Source organism: Hippocampus bargibanti, linkage group LG10 (assembly GCF_051943395.1).
Source record: "Hippocampus bargibanti isolate YZ-2025 linkage group LG10, ASM5194339v1, whole genome shotgun sequence".
Lineage (NCBI taxonomy): Eukaryota > Metazoa > Chordata > Actinopteri > Syngnathiformes > Syngnathidae > Hippocampus > Hippocampus bargibanti.
The window spans coordinates 21603381-21628924 of record NC_142743.1 but is presented as its reverse complement, the minus strand read 5'-3'; the positions used below and the strand labels follow the sequence as shown (position 1 = coordinate 21628924).

The following is a 25544-nucleotide window of genomic DNA, read 5'->3' as shown; positions in this document are numbered from 1 at the left end:
TGTTTGCATATTTATGGAGCTTTGCAGAGATTTTTTGCTCATTCACATCCTCAATTGACTTCCAAATGTTTATCAGAACGACGAGAATCAATCCACCTCGAAGATTAGGTAGCGACAAGCACTAATACATTGCTAGTACTTCTTTAATGCTACTTTTGTCACTCTTGACCAGTGGGACCACTTAGTACTGTCTCATGAACAACGGGCTTTAGAATCTTAAATGTTGTGTTTGGTATTTCGTCAGCTTTGCTTTTGTAGCCATTGTCAGTTGTCTTTCCAGGTTCTTCAGCCATTGAATTAAAAATAAGTCGTCCTGCCCCACCCCTCACACACACAAACACACGCGCACACACACACACACACACACACACACATTCCTGTTTCAATGGTTTTGTGAGGTCCTGATAACTCCAGAAAAGGAGTGAAGACCACCGTTGCTGATAAGTTTAGAGAAGAACTAGTGTTACATGTGAACACTAAATGTCACCCCATTTCCCACTTCAACTTCTTTAAACACAAAGAAATAAAAAGTGGACTGAAAGTGAAACTGAAATAACTGCAGGAGTGAGGTTTCTGAATGGGTACATTCAAAGTCCTCACCCCTGTAGTGAATTTGGTTAAAATATCGTTTTACTTTTTGTGGTATGAACTTTTTCCTCTCATTAACCACACACACACACAAAGACTCACAGTGAGTAAAACCTGTGTGTATCCAGGTGAAATGAAAATACACACAAAAAATCATTTTGGGTGAATTTGTGAGGACCTCTCTGAAACTTTAACAGATGCATATATAGACCCTCTAGAAGCCTTTAAATTTAAAAACTTGTGAGGACTGTTCAAAAGGTCCTCACTCGTCAAAAATGTCCTTATGGTATGGTATATATAATTAATGGTCTTCACAAGACTAGTCATACAAACACACAAAAAAACTGCAATATGTGACATATCTGATTCGCAGCGTACATCATACAATCTATCTATCTATCTATCTATCTATCTATCTATCTATCTATCTATCTATCTATCTATCTATCTATCTATCTATCTATCTATCTATCTATCTATCTATCTATCTATCTATCTATCTATCTATCTATCTATCTATCTATCTATCTATCTATCTATCTATCTATCTATCTATCTATCTATCTATCTATCTATCTATCTATCCATCCCGTGCCATACAAATGTGCCAGAAACTGTAGGTTTTCCGTTCAGCAAGCATTTTCCTGGATTTAGACAAAATAAAGATATTGATAAGTCATAGAATAAATTAAAAGACCAAGAAAAGGCGATGCATCTGTTAAATACATAGTTTGTCTCGTTAGAATCTCATTAACCCCTTCCCCCTTAACACACACACACACACCTCCCTCATGTAGATTGTCAAAAAGTATTTTTTCCTGTCTGTTAGAAAACATGTTAAGTCATGTTTATGTTGTTGTTTTACATTGTTTACATTCAATTATTTTTTTTCTTCAATTATTAATTATGGCCTGATACTAATCAAGAAAACCCTAATGTTAAATTATGAGTGAATGGGTTTGTTTTCTTTCTTCGACTCCTGCTCCCGTCGGTACATGGTACGCGCTAAGTCTTTAGATAAATCCTGTGGTCCCTTCATAGAAATTAGTCGGTGCCAGTTAAGAGAATTGAAGGACGAGTTATCTTTTTGAATGAGGGCAGAAATTCTTCATTGCCAAAGTCATCACACAGTCCTTTACTGTCCTTGTACATAAACTGCTTGCTGTAGATACCTACGTAGACAATGAATGAAGGATTAACATTGTATTTTGCAAATGTTTGGTCTCTTTCCTCGACAGCCTGGAATCTTTAAAAAGACTGAGCAACTTACCTTGTAACTGATTGCGTCATTTGTACCTAATGTATGATAATGCCAATAAAAAAAAGAGGAAAATGAGATTCACTCTTTGACAGAGTGGCTTTTATTTGAACTCTTTACTACTGTGTGAGTGTGTGTGTGTGTGTGTGTGTTCAAAAAAATGTCACAGTCACCAAGATGGAGCTGCCTACCTATAAAATGCGCCTTTTTAACAATCTATCAGTATTTCATGTGTGCATACGTTATATGGTTTGTTTTTATTATTGATGTGTATGTCTATATATATATATATATATATATATATATATATATATATATATATATATATATATATATATATATATACAGTAAAGTCTCGTTATATCGATATCGGATATATCGATAGTCCCGGTTATATCGATACTATTTCTATGCACGCACTGAGAAAACTACATGCAAACAGGGTCGGATATATCGATAGTCCCGGTTATATCAATATTTTTTCGGACTCCCTTGAATATCGATATAACGAGACTTTACTGTATATATATATATATATACACACACATGCCCGTGGGAATCCAGATGGTGAATCCGACTTTGATATTTGGCTGTCAGAAAAGAAGGCCAAATTTAAGATGAAATGAAAGGGAGAGCTACAAAATGGCAAGCGCGCGAGGCGTCACTGTGAGGGCAGCGGAGGTTCATATGAAAAATGATGTGCTCTTCACGCATCCATCTTTCATCTCTTCGTTGAAGAACACAATCTGTGAGTCATTTTACAAATGTCCAGATGCTTTTCAAGACCCATATGTTCTGACACGCTGTGTTCTGAATCAGAGTGATATACAATTATGTTTGATTACATGTGATGACATGCTGCAATGGAAATAATTAGCTTGACTTGATGTATGTGCTTAGACTGCATTGTTTAGTCACATTTGCCGAACACGTGCATTCAGAAGGCCATAGTAAGACTGTGCAATAACAACATTTAGTTTGATGAAATTATCTGTATTTGTATTCCAACTACGGGTAATTGTGTGAATGTACATTTGTTACATGGGAAAAGCTTAGCTAGCTAGGTAGCTTTCTATCTTTTTGAGTTATTCCGGGTTGAGTGTGGCGCGTGTGGCTGCCGCTGTTCACCCACAGAAAAACTTATCCTGTGCCTGTAAAGTGACTTTGAGGATTTTGAAAGGTGCCGGACACAGCTATGATAGGTCCCTACTCTCAGGTTGGGGGGAGCAGAGGACCCCTCCCTGTGGCCCCACTGATTGTTCCAGACGTGGCGGCGCCGGATTATTATTATTACTCTCATTATCCCTGTGGCCCCCCTGATTATTCCTACATTCTATTATTATTATTATTATTATTATTATTATTATTATTATTATTATTATTATAACACATGTTCAAATTACTGTAAAAAAAAAATTTTTGGTAGATTTTAGCAAGAATCGTGGAAGTTGACTTTTGTGATTTGCTTCAGTGGATCACATAAAACAATTGGGCGGACCACCCAAGCCTGTGTTTTGCCATATGTACCTAATTTCAAGTTTTCAATTACCCCACAAATTAGTATTTTTAACGTGGGAGAAAGCAGGAATACACACAGAAACCGATCCACGCCCGAGGAGAACAAGAAAACTCCAACCAGAGACCCCGTTGGACCAATATGACATACGCTTACTCACGCGCACGCACGCACACACAAACCACAGTCCGTACTTATAACGTTGCCTGTAAGTGTTTTAATAAATGTTCGTTATTTAAACATTCAACGTGACATATATTTTCAGTGTTGTTCATGTTTTTGTTGTTATTTTATAGCTATAGTGGGTCGCCTTGTTTGTTGTTGTGTTTTTTTGAGATGTCACCCATCTAAGAATGCTTTAACATGCTCCCGATATCAATGAAGGATTGCATGGGTGATTAATCGATTGATAATCCGTGCATGTATCCATCAGACCAGCAGCCAAATGTGATTTGAAAACTCATTTGGCGTTCGGATCGGCTGGCACGTGCCGCGCGCGCTCCCTTTTGTGGAGCAAGTAGGCGTGCACGAGCTTGAGGTGCTCCCAGCTGTGCTGGCTTCCAAAGTGAAGACGACGCGCAATAACAAGGAGACAACAAATAAAAGGCACCAGAGAAACAAAGTGCACGAGGAGCCTTTTTCTTCAACGACTTTCCTCGGTGAAGGTAAAAACACGCACTTTCCGATTTATAGCATCTTACCGTGTGTTGCTTTGATTTACCGTACACTTGTGCCACGCATTCGAACAACATTACTGTGTTATTCGTCGTCTTCCTACGCACTCTAAAGGTTTCACATGTTTGAACAACTCCCGATGTGTTAAATGATGCAAAACGTTGATTTTCTTTAAATGTCTTGGTGGGGGCTGTGGTTATTACCTTTTTTATTTTGTTTTTGCCGTCGACATAACTGAAGCATCATTAAACAGCAAGAAAATGTGCGTTTTTTACATATGAGGAATATTTTCAAGTTCAGTTGCATGCATGTGTTATAATTGTAAACTCTATTGTGGCTATTTTTACATCAAAAATAAATTATATATCTAATTGTTGATTGACGTTATCATAGATATAATAATTGAACAATAACATTCATGTTGCTGTACTAGTTTGATTTGGATTGGATTTACCTTTATTAGTCTCACAGTGGAGAAATTTACATTTCAGAGTTTGACTTGCATGTTAAATAAGTGAGGACTGGACATTCTCCGTGTACTGTAACTCATTACAGTTCTACACCACTGCAAAGTAAAAACTTCAATAAAATATTTGGCAATATTCGATTCCTTGTAAAATGACCAAGTACAAATTAGATGTCACTCATTCAGATGAAATACTTTAATAGTTGTTCCACTAAAACAAAAGGGCTAAAAACTGAAGAATGTCTTGCAATAGTTTTGTTGATGTTTCAGAACTATGGACAGCAAATTGTACTTTGGCCAAGAGCATATACCACTTCTAAAGTGCAGGTAACATCCAAGTTACAACTGGGTTCCGTTCAGAGAAAACGCTCGTAAATCGAAATCAATTCAAAATGGCCGACACATGACAAGATAGTATATGATGTCAATCTGTTGTTTTTAGGCAACATTTTCTATTGAATACTATTATATACCAAACTGTTTACAGTTCATTTATAAATTTTACTGTCATTTTTATCGTTTTATATTTCGTATTATCGATTTTTATGACTGTATAACTGTACCTGTAATGTATACAAAACTGTTTACTGTACAGTTCATTTATAAATGTTATACTTACCCTGCTCTCCCTGCTCACGGCCAGCAGAGGTCGCCCGACACACACAGTCAGACTCAGGTGTACTGTGAAGGAAAAAAGCAGTGTACAGTACTACAGGAGATGTTGCCGAGACAGTATCTGCACTGTATTAAGTGTAGTCGTAGATTGCTGTGCGAGTGTGTGACATGTTGGCTGGCCAAAATTGTTGTGCGCGTAAAAAAAAAAAAGGTCTGGCGGTCATGGTCGTATGTACGGGTGGTCGTAAATCGCGCCGGTCGTAACTCTGATGTACTTCATTTTCGTAAATGCCAACCTACCTCTATTAGTGAACAAAATGTTGAAGTTATGTACACAGACACATATGATTTCTTTGTTGTACTGCAGCACTGCACAGCTCACAGCCTCTCTTGGCTGACAGCCATTTCTCTACACGCTGGCCAGACAAAAGTGCTCGAGCAGATATCCAAACGGCAATGTGTGTACGGCAGTCGATTTGTGTGTGTTTGCAACAGCAGAATGAACACTTTCGGAGAACTGTCAGGGCTTTTTGCGGGATTCGCATCTGGTGTGACGGTGAATGACAGGCGACTTGTTGCAATGAGACAGGCATTGATGTGATTTGCTCAATGTTGTGTTGACATCTCACAACGGTGTTTCCCAACACGACTCAAATGAGGATAAATGTCAGATTCATGTCTTCATACATCATGTTTCGGCATTTTTTTCCCTCTTTCATTGGCATGTTTATTTTTCTACCTGTTGGTATTTTATTTGCATTCTTATGCGACTATCTTCATGGCCATCTAGCATTGTGTTTTTAGCTTGTCCACATCGAGGTCACACAGGGACGACATTTGCAGAAGAGCTCGTCCATCGCAATGCACATGCATGCTTAGATCAAAGTCAAAGTCAGCTTTATTGTCAAATATGCTAATATGCATGACATACAGCACAGATGAGATTACTGTCCTCTCGGACCCAGCGTGCAAGGCACTTATAATGACTTTAACAAACATAATAAACACGAAAACGCCAAGTTGCCGGGAGCCACTGCGTGTTCACGCGCCGCCATCTTGGGAAAAAAAAAAAGATTGGGAATGTTGTAGAATAAAAATCTGATCTTTTTAAGTGCCATCCTCACAGTCAAGAAATGACTCGGGCGGAAGATCTGATTCATTCAGACATTTAAAAATATATATATATCAGTAAGATATGCTAAAAGTTAAAAAGTCTCAAGAGCAAAGACCCCTTTTTTTCATCTACTTGTGCCCTGCGATTGGATTGAAACCGGTTCAGGGTGTCCCCCACCTACTGCCCGAAGACTCCGTGGATAGGTTCCAGCAACCCACCACCAACACTTCTAAGGACAGATCACAAAATCAATTAATTGATGGACAACGTGCAGAATAACTAATACAAACAATAAATATAGTTTTTTTTTTCAACAATCTTTTGTTTAATCAATAATTGTGACACGTAAACATTGCTTTCTACTAAAGTGTCAGGTGTTTCACCTCAGGAATCTGTTTTGAGTCATAACTGACCGACAGAAGGCGCTCATCTGTTGGAGTGCAGTACAGTATGTGACATTGCAGAGACAGAAAGGAGTCTGTGCATGTTCTTGACACGTAAACTGCAAGCTCTCCACTTGCGGATGAGTAGTTGGCTACGTCCTCGTTAAAATCCTCGATACTCTTAAACTATTTTCAGAGGTTGACATAAGCATAAATACGATGTTTTTAGTGAGCCAATTTATTGATGACAGTTTTTGCACATTTGATGACATTTAGATTCCTACATTATGTATTTTTCAACTGCCGTTGTATGTCACTGAAGTTTTTGATTTCAACATTCGGTGGAAAGAAAAGGCCTTGAAGAATTCAAGACTTTAAAATCCTTCCACGTAAATGCTTTGCGTTTTTCCAGTTTCGCAGTCAGCGCTTAATACTGCTGCACGCTGAGCGCTCATTATGTAAAATCAATTCCTTTCAACACAAAATCCTGTGCCAAGCTTTCCAGCGCCCGAGCTGCTGCCAAATGTGAGGTCGGTTAACGTATGAAAAACTCATTGTTTTGTAGTACATATGCTGACACATTACGTACACCATCTGCAATGCTGATTTTTAGTCCTCTGTGTAAAAGAGGAGTTTTCATCTTCTTATTATAGAGGCACTTTCCTTCCTGTTGATTGACCTCACCGTTGACGAAATCGATCTTTTTGTATTTCTTTCTTTCTGTCTATCTCCCAGTTTCTGCTGGCGGCGCCCCTTTGCTCTTGAGGCTGTGGCATGAGCCTATGCGGCAGGAAGGCGCTGACGTTGCTGAGCAGCGTGTTCGCTGTTTGCGGCCTGGGCCTGCTGGGCATCGCCGTGAGCACCGACTACTGGCTCTACCTGGAGGAAGGAGTCATCCTACCACTCAACCAGAGCACCGAGATACGCATGTCCCTCCACTCTGGCCTCTGGAGGGTTTGTTTCCTGGCTGGTACGTGCACAACTCCTCCAAGGCTTTTTTTCACCAGTCTTTGTAAAATACGCTCAGTAGAAGTCATTTGAAGCGATTTTACAAATTATGGACACAACTTGTCCGGAGACGTCGGTTGTCCTCATAAGTGGTGGAACATATCCAGGTATTGACAAATAAAATGCTATAGTCCGACATAAATAACAAAAGATTTACATTAATAATGTTTAAAGCGTCCTTTTGTATTACCGCTAAATAGGGAGGAATAATTTCATTCAAAACAGTAATTGTCAGATTAAATTTGACTCAAATGTCATTATAAAAGCATTCATGGAAGTATCAATAGATATTTCTATTATTGTCATTTTATGAAACCTTCATTTTCACCTAATATGTTCCAAATATGAAATCCATTCAATATTTCCATGGTGAACAAATTAGGAAAATCGTTCACAGGACATTGTTTCATCCTTGGTCTTTATGTAAGAAAATATCATCATGTATTTTTTTTTAAATAATATTATTTCATTCTATTTCAAGCTTTCTCTCCACATATAATTGCTGCACTACATAGAAAGATAGTGAAAAACACACAAAAGCTGTGACTCTCTCTATTGTGGTGTTGCGGTCATTTTACCGCTGTGTAGCAGCTGAAAGAGGACTCTGCTGCTCCACTTACATATCAACACAATCTTGCGATGCTCTGTAACTGACTATATAACAACTAAGGTCAACATGATGACATCAACTAAGACTGTTGAAAGCTGCTCCATAGAGTGGCAGTGTGCGCTGTTACTTTCACACTTAAGGTGGAAAAAGAGCCAGCAATTATGTCACTGTGACTGTTGAAAGCACTTTGCACTCACTCAGCATGCTTTCCAAGAGGTCTTGGCTCATACACAAGTGATGTGAATCTGGCTCATAATGTTTATTTTGGACTGCTTTTTTGTTGTTGTTGTTGTTGTTGACAACCGACGCCTCCGGACAAGTTGTGTCCATAATTTGTAAAATCGCTTCAAATTACTTCTACTGAGCGTATTTGACAAAGATTCCACCGCATATAGCTATATTTTACATTTTAAGACTCGCGCTGAATATTCAGGAAGTCTTGTTTTTGAGTTGGTGACGAGTTCGTACGTGACGTCACTGAAGGAACGCCCCTGACCGAAAAAAAAGGACACATTGTAGCAGTCCTTCCATCACGTCAATGCATTTTGCTGTGCTTGTTTGGAGAATATTCAGGAAGTCTTGTTTTCGAGTTGATGACGATCCCCACGTGACGTCACGTTTGGAACGCCCCTGACTGAGAAAGTGACACACAATGCATTTTGCGGTACTTTGTTTGGTCTGAAAACTTTGTTTTGATCCGTGATGATGGCGAAATTAGAAGGAAAACATAAATAACGCAATGGTGAATCGTTGTGTGTTGCACCAAGACAACTATTTGAGAGTAGTTGACAGAAATTCCCAGCAGACAAATGAGCCCATTTCCAACGGAGCTTGGGCGCCATCTTCTGCATTTTCTGGGTGCTACATTGCTGTCATTGACGGCTCGAATTGATATGGGAGGACTCCTTGAATCGATTGCAAACATTTATGCTTTCCTCTTCAGAACTATTTGAATCATATTCATAACTGGATGAGTAATAAGAAAGCGTCTTCTCCGAATCTGAAGCCATTGTTTTGATTCTCGAGCAAGGCAGGACATCTTAGTGTGATGTCACGAACTGGGGGCGGCACTTTCTGAAAATCCACAATTCGCAGCTCAATTTATTGCAGTTTTAACACACTTTAAGTCATTTTTATTGGTGTTTTGCATTTGACTAACAATATCAGCCTGCGTGCTTTGGGTATTTTAGATGCTATAAAAGGTTTTTTCTGATGTCAGTTAGGAAACAAAAATGTGTAACTGCTTGGAGCGTAAATATTGGTAAAATAAGATAGGCGTCCCATTTCCAGCAAGACTTAGTACGTAGGGTTTTTGTAAGTTCCTGGTACTGTGATTTGTTCTTGTCATGCACCAGGCCGCATGTGATGACTGCAAGTACTGGATGCAGGCGGATCAATACACTGCAATAATTACATAACACATTATCCTGATACACAATACAATGCACGACAGACTATTTAATGGGTCACTGTGTTTTAAGGGCAATTGAGTGGCCTTATTGCCCACTTAAGTGCTGTATTTGCACTGTGTTTGACCTATAAATAATTGCCAGAGTTAATCACATACCACAGTTACGACAGGGAATGACGTGGCGTGGGGCCTTTGTTTGCTTTCATTGTACTTGCAGGACAAGGAAATAATGTTTACTTTAAGACACTTTGGGAGTCTTTTTAGCCATGTGCAACATGTTTTTAAAACTTTCCTGGGGGCTATAAGTGAGTACTATCACTATCACTACAGGGGTGTGTGTGGGGTGTCCAGCAGGGTTCCATTGTAGGACCAGTTCTTTTTTCACCTTGCATCAGTCAGGGGTGGGCAAGCGAGGAGTATTATCATACTGGGAACAAACATGTACGAATATGGGGGGAAACCACACAATTGGAGGTGGTTGAAGTAAACACTTCAATTCCCACAGCCTCAGTGCAGCCTGACTAAATACTGGGAATGAATGAACCAAAACGGGTGGCGTGACCGCCGACTGGTTAGCATGTTCACCTCACAGAGCAGTGGTGCAGCGTACAATTTATAGCCTCAACATTTCTGCGTGGATTTTCTTCAAGTACCTCGGGAGTACCTACAAACCAATCCAAAACACAATAAAAAAACAAAATTAACGATTATGAAATATAATGGACCATAGCAGTGATTGATATGCTTCATCTTAACAGTAATGACTGAAGTGTGTACAAGCTGAGCTGATTGCCTGCCTCTTCATCCGTTTAGGGGAGGAGAAAGGTCGCTGTTTTACCATTGAATATGTGATGCCCACTAAAGTCCAGATGACATCAGAGTCCACTGTTAGTGTCCTGAGTAAGTACATCGACCAAATTATTTGTAGACAATCGCTTTTGTAGTGAGGCTTTTCTGCACAAAATTGCATTTTTAGCACAGCGTCTGAGGCATCCAAGAATGACTCGACCTTTTAGCTTCAGAGGGCCATTTGCTCTCAGGGGGAGGGTCAGACTACATTTTGACATGTCATCTTAAAATGGGAAACCATAGGTTTTTATTCATGCTTAGTTTAAAAAAAAAAATTCATTTCTTTTTCGTTATAGAGATGATCCGTTCGGCCACACCATTCCCTCTGGTCAGCCTCTTCTTCATGTTCATTGGTTTTGTGCTCAGCAACATTGGCCACATTCGACCACATCGCACCATCCTGGCTTTTGTTTCCGGGATCTTCTTCATCCTATCAGGTACTCCTTTGGGATTCTACTCAAAGAGGGTCCCGTTTTCATGCCCAATGTGAGTCTAGCACAAAGTTGTCTTTCTTTTGGTATTTTCATAGAGGCTAGAAAATGGGCGTTTGCGCCATTTTGATTGTGAACACAAACGCCTTCTTTCAGCACACAAATGCGATCCACATCACATAAGGACTCATCTATCTCATCTCACTACAGGGATAGACTTTCCGACAATTCTTAACAGGCCAAGTGGTGTATAAAGTAGCCAACCCGAAATCTACCACTTAGAAAATTAGTGGTACTAGTGTGTGTACTGTTGACCAGTCAGCGAGTGTGTGCAAGCAGTGATGTCACCCGCCTTTTGCTGAATGTCATCTCGCCAAAACCCGAACGTTGTAATTGTTGGTGTCATTAATGTTGTTGTTTTTCTCATTCAATGTACTTCTTTCTGTTACTCGTGAATGATGCTTTATCCTAGAACACTCATGCGTTGTTTCTGTGCCACAGGTCTGTCCCTGGTGGTTGGTCTGGTTTTGTACATCTCAAACATCAATGATGAAATGTTGAATAGGACCAAAAGCAACGAGGCCTACTTCAGCTACAAATACGGATGGTCGTTTGCCTTCGCTGCCATCTCTTTCCTACTCACTGAGGTAAATTACATAATGGAAATAATCCCTTTTCATATCACTATCATGAAACCTTAACCGTACAGGCAATATTTTAAGATTTCGAACTGTCGTTCAAAGCATACATGAAAAAAATGACTTTTTTTGTCTGTTCATTGCTTCAAAATGATGTGTCTTTATGGTGCAATCACAGTGATCTCCAGTGGTGAAGCTACAAAATTACACAATGGCTCAAAAGTAATCTGAATAGAAAGCACTGGGGCTGCAGCCGCTTTTAATACCGACGCTGTGGATTCCCAGTCAATGCTGATTCAGGATTTAAAATATAAATTAAAATGGATGGATTGAGTCAGTTAAGGCCATCATGCGCAAAAACTGATAATTCATGCAAGTGACGTGTTGTGGCGACCTCTAGCGGCAAAAACCAACAGCAACAACATATACATTCCATGAAAGCCTACACATGACATCTGATGTCCCAAAAAGGCGAATACTCCTCAACTAGTCACTACTACGGATTGTGGTTCTTTTTGAAACGCGATTTGTTATTGCAGACGGCCGGCGTGATGTCCGTGTACCTGTTTATGAAGCGCTACACAGCGGAGGAGATGTATCGGCCCCATCAGGGCTTCTACCGGCCTCGCCTCAGCAACTGTTCCGATTACTCGGGCCAATTCCTCCATCCGGATGCTTGGGCTAGTCGCGGCCGCAGCGCCTCATCCATCTCCTCCGAGGCTTCCCTCCAAATGAACTCCTCCAACTTCCCTGCCCTCCTCAAGTGTCCCGAGTACGAACAGATGTCCTCCTCGCCTTGCTGAAGCAAACAACCACCACAGGTTATTACAGCACCGGCCTAATTCTAATAGTTCTAATAATTACCCAATGTCATGATGTGTGTGTGTGTGTATATATATGTGTGTGTGTGTGTGTATGTATGTATGTATGTATATATATATATATATATATATATATATATATATATATATATATATATATATATATATATATATATATATATATATATATATATATATATATATATATATATATATATATATATGTGTGTGTGTGTGTGTGTGTGTGTGTGTGTGTGTGTGTGTGTGTGCGTGTATGTATATATGTATGTATATATATGTATGTGTGTATATATATGTACATATATATAGATGTATGTATGTATGTATGTGTATATATATGTATATACAGTAAAGTCTCGTTATATCGATATCGGATATATCGATAGTCCCGGTTATATCGATACTATTTCTATGCACGCACAGAGAAAATTACATGCAAACAGGGTCGGATGTATCGATAGTCCCGGTTATATCGATATTTTTTCGGACTCCCTTGAATATCGATATAACGAGACTTTACTGTATATGTATGTGTATATATGTATGTGTATATATATATATATAGATGTATGTGTATATATGTGTATATGTGTGTGTGTGTGTGTATATATATATATATATATATATATATATATATATATATATATATATATATAGATAGATAGATAGATAGATAGATAGATAGATAGATAGATATATATATATATATATATATATATATATATATATATAGATAGATATATAGATAGATAGATAGATAGATATACGTGTGTGTGTGTGTGTGTGTGTGTGTGTGTGTGTACGAGAGAGATATGTAGAGAGAGATTTATACATTGCCTACAAAAATCTATCACTAAACATCATCTTAAAATGTTTCTTTGACTTATCAAGAGATGAATAACTTTGGAAAATTGTTCACATATTGATTTTGTTTCCATCTTTCCATGCGTATGTTTTGTTGCGTTTGTTTTGTCCCTATCTAGAAACTCATACTGACGCCAAAGGAAGAACCTGTGACACAGCATCCTCCCTCCCTCCCTCATCATGACGACCACATCTTCAAATCTTATCAACGGCTATATACAGTATGCACCAAGCTGCAAAATACAAACACGTAAAGAACTAATAAATAAATGATTACAATTGTTTGTATACAATAAATCAGTGGTGGTTGTGGTGCTACTTGTGGTAGCCGATGCGGTGTCTTGTTCAGATTCGGTGAGGCAGCAAAAAATGCGACCATTTGAGAAGGCACCGGATGTAGATGGTGAGACTGACTCGGGGAGTGTTGCATCGATGGTGGTCATCATTGCAAATGAAGGAGTCAAAGGTAGAGAAAGTGGAGCAGTTTTAATGTGGTGTGTGACACCATCATCTTGCCACATGTGAATGTAACATGTCCAAAAAGGACGATTTCACAGCGTCAATTAAATTTCAATTGGAGAGTTAAAGGGCAACCGATGTCTCCGGACCAGTTGTGTCCATAATTTGTAAAATGGCTTCAAATGACTTCTACTGAGCATATTTTACAAAGATTCCACCGCATATAGCTATATTTTACGTTTTAAGACTTGCGCTGAATATTCAGGAAGTCTTGTTTTTGAGTTGGTGACGAGTCCTCACCCTACGTCACTGAAGGAACGCCCCTGACCGAGAAAGGACACACTGTAGCAGTCCCTTCATCACGTCAATGCATTTTGCGGTACTTTGTTTGGTCTGAAAACTTCGTGTTGATCCGGGTTGATGGCGAAATTAGAAGGAAAACACATAAATAACGTGATGGTGAATCGTTGTGTGTCGCACAAAGACTTCTATTTGATATTCACTGACAAAACTTCCCAGGAGATAATTTCCATGGAGCTTTGTCGCCCTCTTCTGCCTTTTTTTGGGTACTGTGAGTACTAAAGAGTTTGTCACTACATTTCTCTCCAGATGCCTCAAAATGACCGGAAGGACTTCTTTAATCGATTGCAAACATGTATGCTTTCCTCTTCAGAACTATTTGAATCATATTCATAACTGGATGAGAAAAAGGAAAGCATCTTTTCCGAATCTGAAGCCATTGTTTTATTTCTCGAGCAAGGCAAGACGTCTTGGCGTTACACCAGGAACAAGGGGGCGGGACTTTCTGAAACTGGCCACTTCCGGGTTCAATTTGAAGTAGTTTTTGGACACTTTAAGTCATTTTTATTGGTGTTTTGCGTTTGAATAAAAATATCACACTGTGTGTTTTCGGTATTTTAGATGCTATAAAACGTTTTTCTGATGTCAGTTAGGAAACAAAAAGTGATGTTGGTTGTCCTTTAATATTTTTGTAATTTCTGCCCTAATTCAGGCCAGAATATTCCCAAAAAGGCCTTTGCCAAGGAAGAGATTTGAAACAGTATAGACTGCTGAAAATTAACATTTCATGTAGTTTTAAGAGTAAACATATGACAGAGAAATATGTTGTCCTGTGCAATAATTTTACTTGAGTTCACTATACTGTTGTTTGATGTTTATATTTCCTGTTGTTTAGTGTGAACTTGTATACTCCACTGGGAAACATTTTTTTTTAGAAATTGTTTTAATCAGATATGGTAGTAAGTTTTTTTTTTCAATTATTTTTGTGCTGATTCAGAATTTACTCGTATTTTCTTTCTGTAACGCATCAGGTTTCCATAATAACATCCAACACTCATATACTGTTACTTCCGGGTAGAGAGAACGCTGGCACGAATGGCTGCCGCTGCTCACCCGCACAAAAAAAAAATCCAGTGACTGTAAAGTCTTCTTCAGAGTTTTGAAAGGCGCTGAGAAATTAAATGTATTATTATTATTATTATTATTATTATTATTATTATTAAATTTTGAAAGGGTAAGATTCAGAAACAGGTCTGTTTTTTCCCTGAAACATCATAGCTATAAATTACAACGCATGGTGAAATCCATATTGCGTGAGCTTTCTTAGGTCGAATTTAAAATCAAAAAGAAGGAAACTAATACTCGATATCCTAAAATAAAATGAAAAAAATAGACATTTTAAAGATCGAGGTCAATCTGGCCATCTTTGATTGAAAATTTGCACTTCGCCACTGTTATAAATGGTATTGAGCATGTGTGCGTCAACTAGTTTATTCAGTACACATGTATTTATCTAACAGGATAAAACTAAAGAAACACAAGCATCGTTGTATATAGAACCTTGTGAGTATAAACGTGTACAGTATGTAAATACAAAGTCATCAAGGTATATCAACTTAGTTTTGTATAAAGTTTAAATATACATTTTATGGATGTTCTATTGTTCAATAGAATTAATTACCTGTGATCATCTGCTGCTTTCCATTTACGTTACATTGAGAATGTGAGATTCGGCATCATACTATTGCCATGTAATGTGTCCCCATGGTTGTCACATTGCAAATGTGAATAGTGTGTATTTGTACAATATGATGTTAACTGTTACCCTCCTCTCTTGAGTGAAATAAAGGGATTTGTGAAACAACTCACATTGTTCTTCTGTTTGGTTGCTCTACTCATCAAGTAGTACTCATCAATGACCGGTAAATCACTATATGCGATGACACAATGTCATTCTCCACCCCATGATCTATTTGCTATGTATTTGCTCTCTAGCTGGCTACCTAGCTAGCTATCTATTAGCTATATATCTATCTAGCCAGCTAGCTGTGTTACAAGCTAGCGATGTAGCTGGCTGGCTAGTTTAACATTGCAAAAGCACAAATAGAGATTGTTACATACTTCAGGCTGTGATACAACAGCTTTTATATGACAGCCTGCTGACAGTGTATGTTTACTTTCCCTTACTCCAATTTCTTTCCATTTCTTTCTTTATCCCTGGTCTCTGCTGCAGGCTTCTCCTGTATGTACATCACAGACGCCGTCTCCATGCGTTAATCCTCCACCCGCAGAACTGGGATATGAAGTGCAATCAACATGCAGTGCACATGTCAATCACACATGAACAATCTAAAAACATTCCTCTCAGCTGTTGTGTGTATATATATATATATATATATATATATATATATATATATATATATATATATATATATATATATATATATATATATATATATATATATATATATATATATATATATATATATATATATATATATATATATATATACATCACACGATTGGCTCACGATTGATTTGTATCCCACTAAAAGGACAACCGACACCATTTTTTTGTTTCCTAACTGACATCAGAAAAACGTTTTATAGCATCTAAGATACCCAAAACACGCAGCCTGATATTTTTAGTCAAATACAAAACACCAATAAAAATGACTTAAAGTGTCCCAAAACTACTTCAAAATGACCTCGGAGATGGTGAGTTTCAGAAGGTCCCGCCCCCTTGTTTGTGACGTCACGCCAGGACATCTTGCCTTGCTCTAGGATCAAAACAATGGCTTCAGATTTGGAGAAGATGCTTTCTTGTTACTCAACCAGTTATGGATATGATTCAAATAGTTCTGAAGAGGAAAGCATACATGTTTGCAATCGATTAAAGAAGTCCTCCCATATCAATTCAAGCCGTCAATGACAGCAATGTAGCACCCAGAAAATGCACAAGATGGCGCGCAAGCTCTGCTGGAAATGGGCTGATTTGTCTGCTGGGAATTTGTGTCAACTAGTATCAAATAGTAGTCTTGGTGCAACACACGATTCACCATTGCGTTATTTACGTTTTCCTTCTAATTTCGCCAACAACACGGATAGACACAAAGTTTTCAGACCAAACAAAGTACCCAAAATGCATTGTGTGTCGCTTTCTCGGTCAGGGGTGTTCCGGACGTGACGTCGAATCGTCAAGACTCAAAAACAAGACTTCCTGAATATTCAGCGGGAGTCTTAAAATCTTTGTAAAATACGCTCTGTAGAAGTCATGTGAAATGATTTTACAAATTATGGACACAACTTGCTGGGGTGCGTTGGTTGTCCTTTAAAACATAAATCTAAAGTATACCTGCACTCCTGGGAAGAAATAGCATCTTATGAAAGAAAGCACAATCTTGTAAGGGAGTGTACTTTCGATTCTATTAAGGATCACCTCAAGGAAACCCAGCACCATCAGTGTCAACACTCTTATGTACTTTTATAGTGCTAGTCATTACATACAGCACACACACACGAGCACAGTGGGTGTCAGGAAGCACCCTGCCAGGCGAGTTGAATCATCAATTGCACTTTTAGGAGCATGTCAAAGGCGGGGGATACTTACTAGTTGTTTAAGATCAACCCTATGTGCAGTATTTGCATATCCAAAGCGTCAATTTCCCTTCATCTGACGTTAATTGCCCGCTTCTCCGTTTCTTCGGTAATAGCTCTTTACAAGCTTGAATTTTCAGGAAATCTGCCTTGAGCAAAATACCAATCAATTCACTCACTGATAGGCTTTTTTTATTCTCCATTAGAATAGCCAGCACCCCTTGGTTTATTTTGTACACCCGGAAGGTTTTGGAGCAATTTGTATATTGATTCAACACTTGAGTTTCTAAAAAAGCAAGCAGTCAATTAAAAAAAAATATGTGTCAAATATGAAATCGAGTTGTACTTTTTATTTCTGAGAAAAAATCATCCAGTTTTGGTCTGCTTTGAAGCAGCAGAGTCTAAGTCAGGCTTGGGCAAACTACGGCCCGCGGGCCACATACGGCCCGTTAGGCTTTTTAATCCGGCCCGCCGAACTTGCCCAAATTATAGTACAAACAGTGTCTAAAACTCATGACAAAAAGTTAGCGAACAACAGGGCAGATAACTGAAAAGTCGCCTGTCCCATTTTTCACAACTTGAAGCACAAAGAGACAACTAATAACATTAAAAAAACATTGTAACAAAGTATAAGGTTTTTTTTGTTAAATCAAGAATGCACCTACTACAAATGCCACCTTGCTTAATTTACGGTAAATGTGCATGGCCGTAGATTTTGCTGCAGTAGTCGATTGTCACTGCGGTGCACAATGCAACGTTTGCATTGCTTCCTACGAGCCACTAAGCCCCTTTCATAAGTCTTACGTACACTTTACAGTCACGGTTTAATGTAAATTTACGTTTTTTTAGCGTCACATATGTTGTTAGCTTCTTTTGAATCTTTCTTCTGGTCTGAGGTTCTGTGCATCTATTTTGGAAAATGACATGCAATTGCACGACTTTATAACGCTTGCGAAAGTCCGGAAGAAAGAAGCAGGCTTCTGATTGGCTGCCGTGCCGAGAATGCAAATTTCAACTGCAGGTGGTCTATGTTTGTGTGCTCGGCGACGGTACTCGTGTTTTGTTTGTGCGTGTAGGCGAGGGCGTCAGTGAGGAGTTTGTTGAGCGCGCGGTCAGGACAAACCATCTATGATTTGGCGGAATTTAACACAAGTAGGTATTATTGAGCTTGAATATTTCGTTGTGTAATAATATGTTTTGAATTTTGAAAGTGATTCAATTTTTTCAATAAATGTGGATTTCTTTAACTTTGCCCCTTCGATGGAAACTTATTAAAAACAGACGCAATCTTGATAAATCACAGTGCATGTTCAATTTTTTCAATAAATGTGGATTTCTTTAACTTTGCCCCTTCGATGGAAACTTATTAAAAACAGACGCAATCTTGATAAATCACAGTGCATGTTATTTTAATTTATTTCCATTTCCTCCTCCAAGTATCTGCGAAATAGTATGTAAACGCCATGTTCCTTGAGACAAATTTATTAACTGATCAGGGATATTTTTCACATTTGAAAGACAGTTAATAAATTGGGTTGTAGTGTTCTTACTGTGCTATGAGGTTTGTACATACTACATATAAAGGCACCGGCACCATTTTTTAAAAATGACTTCAAATGAATCCGGAAATGGTCAGTTTCAGAAGGTCCCACCCCCCTGTTCGTGACGTCACGCCAAGACGTCTTGCCTTTGATCGAGAATCAAAACAATGGCTTCAGATTCGGAGAAGATGTTTTCTTGTTACTCATCCAGTTATGAATATGATTCAAATAGTTCTAAAGAGGAAAGCATAAATGTTTGCAATTGATTCAAGGAGTCCTCCCATATCAATTCGATCCGTCAATGACAGCAATGTAGCACCCAGAAAATGCAGAAGATTGCGCCCAAGCTCCGTTGGAAATGGGCTGATTTGTCAGCTGGGAATTTATGTCAGCGAATATCAAATAGTTGTCTTGGTGCAACACACAACGATTCACCATCGCGTTATTTATGTGTTTTCTTTCTAATTTCACCATCAACACTGATCAACACGAAGTTTTCAGACCAAACAAAGTACCCAAAATGCATTGTATGTTGCTTTCTCGGTCAGGGGCGGTCCAAACGTGACGTCACATGGGGGATCGTCATCAACTCGAAAACAAGACTTCATGAATATTCAGCGCAAGTCTTAAAACGTAAACTATAGCTATATGCTGTGGAATCTTTGTAAAATACGCTCAGTCGAAGTCATTTGAAGTGATTTTATAAATTATGGACATAACTTGTTCAGAGTATTTCCGGCCCAAACACTCCCTCCAAATGCTCCTGGCCCGGCCCCTCTGTCAAATTTTAGAACCCAATGCGGCCCGCGAGTCAAAAAGTTTGCCCACCCCTGGTCTAAGTCGTCAATGCAATTTTCTCTTTAGATGTCATTTTCCCTTCCTTTCATCATGTTTTATCAGGAATGTATACACGCTGAAAATGTTCTCGGGTGACTTTTATTCTCTTCTTCTCCTCAGCTCTTCTCCTATTGGCTGCACCTCATTGACGTCTAAGTCCGTCTCTTGCGCTTCCGAACAAGGCAGCTGTGGTTTTCTGAGTTTTTTTGGCTCCTCCAGTGATCTACCTGGATAAGCCACCAGTAAAGTCGGTCCAGCCAAATTCAAATGGGAAGGAAAGGATAGTGCTGCTCACCCTACCCTTGTCATCTTTTTGCTGAAGTTTGGAGGCACCGGGAGCCCAAAGTTGACACCAAAGTACTGTAGATAGGTGACCAGGTGGTGACGATGGTGGTGGTGGACTTTTTTTGAACGCTATTTACACGCGTGATGCACGGCCATGGCGTGGTGTGATCGCGGACTTCATACTCTACTGGTCGTCGCGGGCGCTTTTGGGGCATTTAGCCTCATGAGCATCGCCATCGCCACTGACTACTGGCTCTATTCTCGGGCTTACATCTGCAACGCCACTAACGCCAGCGCGGACGAAAGCCACGCGCAAAGCAAGAAAGTCAAAGGCGATCTGACGCACTCCGGACTGTGGAGGATCTGCTGTATCGAAGGTAAGGAACACACACTACAAACCTTTTGTGGCGTTTCACTTACATCCGATTTGTTGTCTTTCCAGAGAAAGGTAGTATGTGTCGGAAATAAGGATTACGCGTGCATGGATCATTTATATTGCGTGCGCCATGGTTGGAATGGGCGTGCATTTTAGGCAGCATCCTGCTTGTTGCGCACAAAGCACACTCTTACTAAAGTCCTTTCAGCGAGTATTGAACTGGTATCGGGTCTTAAATATACGAATCGAAGTTCAATCAACAGTTAAGCGATAGGCGACAACCACGTCTTGTTTCCCATGCCAAAATCAGCCACACCGCGAAAAAAGTTTAAATTAGATTAATTTAGGATCGTTATTTTGCATGACTATCCAATCCACCACACTAATGAAGGTGTACAATTCATCTCGATGTGTCTGTCAATCAAAAGTGAATATTATTGAAAATGGTAGATTTGCAACAATTCTTTCATTGGATGTGCAAATCTGGCCATAAAATTGGTCAATTCATATAATGATACTGTACAGTGTAATGATCAAATCTAACATATATCTATCTTTTTTTAATTCACTATTATGGATCAAAACGGACATTGGTAAATTTGATGTCTTGGATGGTCCGCTAACACAATATGACAATTATGTGGGTGAGCAGAAGTTACCATGGTGACATCATATGATAATCTTACGGCTTTCAGATCTGAAGCAAATTTCAGATCAATGTGAATCTTCTAATCACTGCTATCATGTTTCATAACTAAAAAAAAAAATAAACCATACTTGTTTGTGTTTTTCAAATACATGACAAAAAAGATGAACACCATTTGGTAATTGCATGCAGTTACACCGTAATTGGCTTCCACTCTGACTGGAATTGAATTAAAAATGTAGACCCATCTTCAAATTCAAAGAGGCATTTCCTCTCTTCTGCTTCCTCGCGTTGAGCGTCAAATAAGTGGCAGCACTTTGGAGAGCGTGCCGCACTTAAAGCATCTCTCTGACTTACATTTATGTATTTTTTTGTGAATGTTGACTCGTTCCCATCTTTGAGGAGGTGTCTCCTATTCAAACAAACACGCTGAGCACAGCGACAGAAAAATGAAAAACGAAGCTTCGATGCTACGGAGTGGATGCGGTGACCTCAAACAAACGTGCAATCATGATACAACTCAAAAACGAGACTTCCGGAATATTCAGCGCGAGTCTTAAAACGTAAAATATAGCTACATGCGGTGGAATCTTTGTAAAATACGCTCAGTAAAAGTCATTTGAAGCCATTTTACAAATTATGGATACAACTTGTTCGGAGACGTTGGTTGTCCTTTAAAGTTGCATATACGCTCAATAAATGGCGCCAGCAGGCTCTACAACTTTCTGAAAAGCAGATCGCAAGTTGGCCGGCAGATGGAAAGAAGAATTTCTTGGTTGTATTCCATTTTACATTGAAGACAATATTTTCACCATTTGTCATTGGCTCATGCAGGTATCCACAAAGGAAGCTGTTTTCGGATCAATCACTTTCCGGAGGATAATGACTACGACACAGACAGCTCAGAGTACATCCTACGTGAGTGTGTTGGACGTCATCTTCAACCACTTCAATTCTCTGTCCTTTGTTGAGTGCTGGCTTCATCGCAAGGGTGATTCATGAGTCATCATGTTGCCATCCGGCTCCCTTTAAATATGGGTGTCAGGACACTAATTGGCTCAAAAGACATGACAGCGACTCTGCTCGTAACCAATTGGCCTTCCTCAAATCATGTCAGATATCTGACACCCAGTTAACTTATTCACTGCCTTTCATGAATGTATTCGGGAATTGAAAATATGACGTAGAGTGCCATTCCCGAATTTGCTCAGGTTGACTTGCACACTGCAAGAATCCGAACAAGGGCGCGGAAAATCCTACTGGACCCTCCGCACCCTGCCCACCACCTTTTCCAACTACTCCCCTCAGGCAGGCGCTACCGATCCATGCGCACCAAATCCAGCAGACATTTAAACAGCTTCTTCCCCCAAGCCATTAACTCTTTGAACTCTTCAACAGTAGCCAAAATGGAACTGTATAGTGCCACTTAGCAGTTTCTTTTTGACAACGATACTAGTGCAGTGTGTTCTACCGGAAACAAATTCCTTGTATGTTCTACATACTTGGCAATAAAGATGATTCTGATTCTGAGGTTTTGTGTTTTTCACATTAATAATAATACATTACATTTGTAAGCGCCTTTCAAGACTGTCAAGGTCACTGGATCCGTTTTTCTGTGGGTGAGCGGCCACACGCGCCAGTGTCCACTCAACCCGGAATAACGCAAATAGATAGAAAGCTAGCTAGATAGCTAATAGATAGCCAATAGATAACTAGCTAGATAGCCAGCCAGCTAGATAGTGAATAGATAGCTAGCTAGCTAGCTAGCCAGACAGAGCTAATAGCTAGGAAATAGTCTGTGTGTGGCATCCCTGATTGTAACACTATGAAACTAGTGATATACCAGAAATATTTATGTGAATTTTCTGTAGTTATGCCCCAAAGAATCCTGTTTAACCACCTTTGAGTCAATGTTGACAATCACCAGCTAACAGCATCGAAATGACTCAAAACAAATGACACATTTTCCATCTAATGCCCCCCCACCACCACCACCACCACCACCAAATGTAAATTGTATTGACTATGACTCACTCACACGTCACTTTCAATTAAGAACGTTCCTTTTTTTTGTCTCTGCTCACCGTGTCACATGGGCAGGTATTGTCCGAGCCTCCAGCCTCTTCCCCATCCTCAGCACCATCCTACTGATGCTAGGCGGCTTGTGCGTTGGCGTCGGTCGGATCTACAGCAGGAGGAACAACATCCTGCTCAGTGCTGGTATCCTCTTTGTGGCTGCAGGTAATGCCACACACAAGGAAATCGTTCGTCTACTCATATTTGTTTTCCTAATTTAGTAGTATTCTAGTTGTGGTAAAAATCGCACATAGATATTTAAACAAGTCATAATAGCCAGACCCATGATAAAATGAATATTGATATGACTTTCTGCTGCTTGTATGTTTTATTTGGCACATTGGATGTCTTTCATGACATGACCCAACCATCCCCTCAACAGGGCTGGACTGACTAGCTAAATAAAAAAATGGACCAATTTTGCATGACTCCTTCTTGACTCTTTAAATCGATTACGGGGGACAACCAGCAACCGTTGGTCACATGACCTCAGACTGCGGGTGGGGCAGTAAAACTGTATAAAATCAGACAGATAAGAAGGAGCGTGTCCATGCAGAGATCTGAAAGTGAGAACAAAGATATTAAAATGGGTTCTAAAATGCACTGGTAACATAACAGTGCAGCGAGGTCAGCACAGGGGTGATGTGTACCTTCTTGCTAGTTTGGGTTAAGAGTCTCGCAGCAGAGTTGTAGACAACCTGGAGACGCTCCAGGTTGTTTGTTGTTATTTGTTTCTTCCTCTGTCTCTCCAGGTCTGAGCAATATCATCGGCATCATTGTTTACATCTCCAGCAACGCCGGTGATCCCAGCGACAAGAAAGACGAGGACAAGAAGAACCAGTACAACTACGGTTGGTCCTTCTACTTTGGAGCACTCTCCTTCATAGTGGCAGAATCAGTGGGGGTCCTTACCGTCAACATATACATCGAAAAAAACAAAGAGACACGCGGCCGAGCCAGACGTGACTTTATCAAATCTAGGGACTGCTCTTCGCCGTACTCGCGTATCCCGAGCTACCACCGCAGACGGAGGCGCTCGCGTTCCAGCTCCAGGTCGTCTGAGCCCTCCCCGGGAGGGCTAAAGCGGGGGGGAGGATTTGGCGGGGAGATGAGTTTACAGGTGGGAGACATTTCCCTCTATACCTTCCGCAGGGACCCTTTAAAAGGGGCGAGGCAATACAGTCCTGAGAGTGACTCTGGCTTCTTACAGGTCCACAACTGCTTCCAGAATGATGTGAAAGATGGCCGTAACAGGAGGACCACACCTGTCTGAACGCTCTTTTCGGACTTTACAAAAGGCTGTATAGGGACACACTTGCTATTACAATGATACATTGGCTTACAAACTTAATTGGTTCGCAGATAGAGTGTGTACGGCGAAAAGTGTGTCTCCCAAAAATTAATTTCCCATAGGAAACCATTAAAATGAGAATAATCCGTTTCCAGGTCCCTGTAAAACATAATTTTCTACTTTCTAATTTTCTAAGCCTTAAAACTACACAAAATATACCTTATTTTATGTATAATAAATGTATATATGGTATTATAATTAAAGAAATGAACTGTACTGTATAAATAAAGTCATTTTATTTACCTTTGTGATGGTTGATTGCTTGATGGAATGGAGTGGCCGGTTTCATCAGCATTAAACACTTGATGAGGAACGTAACCTTCTTCTTTCACCATCTTGAGGAATGATCCTTTGTCGGTGCTTTCTCTGTGATAATATTTTATCTAGTTCCTAATCAACTGTGTTCTGTTTATCTGGGTTGATAGCTTTTTGCATCAAGCGTACGGGTTGTTTGTGGAGCCTGATTGATGGGATATTTTAACCTTGCAGTCTACACTCTGCCTTTCACCATTTCATTGCAAGTAAACCTGTATCCGTCTGACAAAGCTGTCAATCACTTTTACACACTCCTCTTTTGGGAGAAAACATTGCTGCAGTGAGGGACTCCGTAGGACGCATCTTTTTGGGTCTCGAAAGAAGAGTGTGTCAAAGTGATTGACAACTTTGTCAGACGAGTACAGGTTTGCTTGCAACGAAATGGTGGACATTTGGAACACAACTTGGGAAAGCCATAAATTGACTAAAAATTGACAGAAATAGCCAAAACTATGGTGAATGGTCTTCCATAAACTGAATAATGTGTGGTTGT

The 25544-nt window shown here is 39.6% G+C and overlaps 2 protein-coding genes across 4 annotated transcripts; both read left to right on the top strand.

Annotated features, from left to right (window-relative positions):
- Positions 1 to 3889: 3889 nt before the first annotated feature.
- LOC148892908 (voltage-dependent calcium channel gamma-5 subunit) lies at positions 3890 to 15874 on the top strand. Of its 2 annotated transcripts, XM_089006020.1 has the most exons (7): positions 3890 to 4027; positions 7351 to 7585; positions 10458 to 10544; positions 10790 to 10930; positions 11426 to 11571; positions 12102 to 12383; positions 13388 to 15874. In XM_089006020.1, exons 2-6 carry the CDS (start codon positions 7390 to 7392, stop codon positions 12363 to 12365), a joined length of 834 nt encoding a protein of 277 aa, XP_088862146.1. In that variant the 5' UTR covers positions 3890 to 4027; positions 7351 to 7389; the 3' UTR covers positions 12366 to 12383; positions 13388 to 15874. The 2 variants fall into 2 exon arrangements, with proteins under 2 accessions (XP_088862146.1, XP_088862147.1); XM_089006021.1 differs by lacking the exon at positions 10790 to 10930.
- Positions 15875 to 20234: 4360 nt separating this feature from the next.
- Positions 20235 to 25339, top strand: LOC148892907 (voltage-dependent calcium channel gamma-4 subunit-like). 2 transcript variants are annotated; one of them, XM_089005933.1, is made up of 5 exons: positions 20235 to 20664; positions 22144 to 22227; positions 23410 to 23550; positions 24138 to 24505; positions 24596 to 25339. In XM_089005933.1, exons 1-5 carry the CDS (start codon positions 20442 to 20444, stop codon positions 24656 to 24658), a joined length of 879 nt encoding a protein of 292 aa, XP_088862059.1. In that variant the 5' UTR covers positions 20235 to 20441; the 3' UTR covers positions 24659 to 25339. The 2 variants fall into 2 exon arrangements, with proteins under 2 accessions (XP_088862059.1, XP_088862057.1); XM_089005931.1 differs by having other exon boundaries at positions 24138 to 25339.
- Positions 25340 to 25544: the final 205 nt, after the last annotated feature.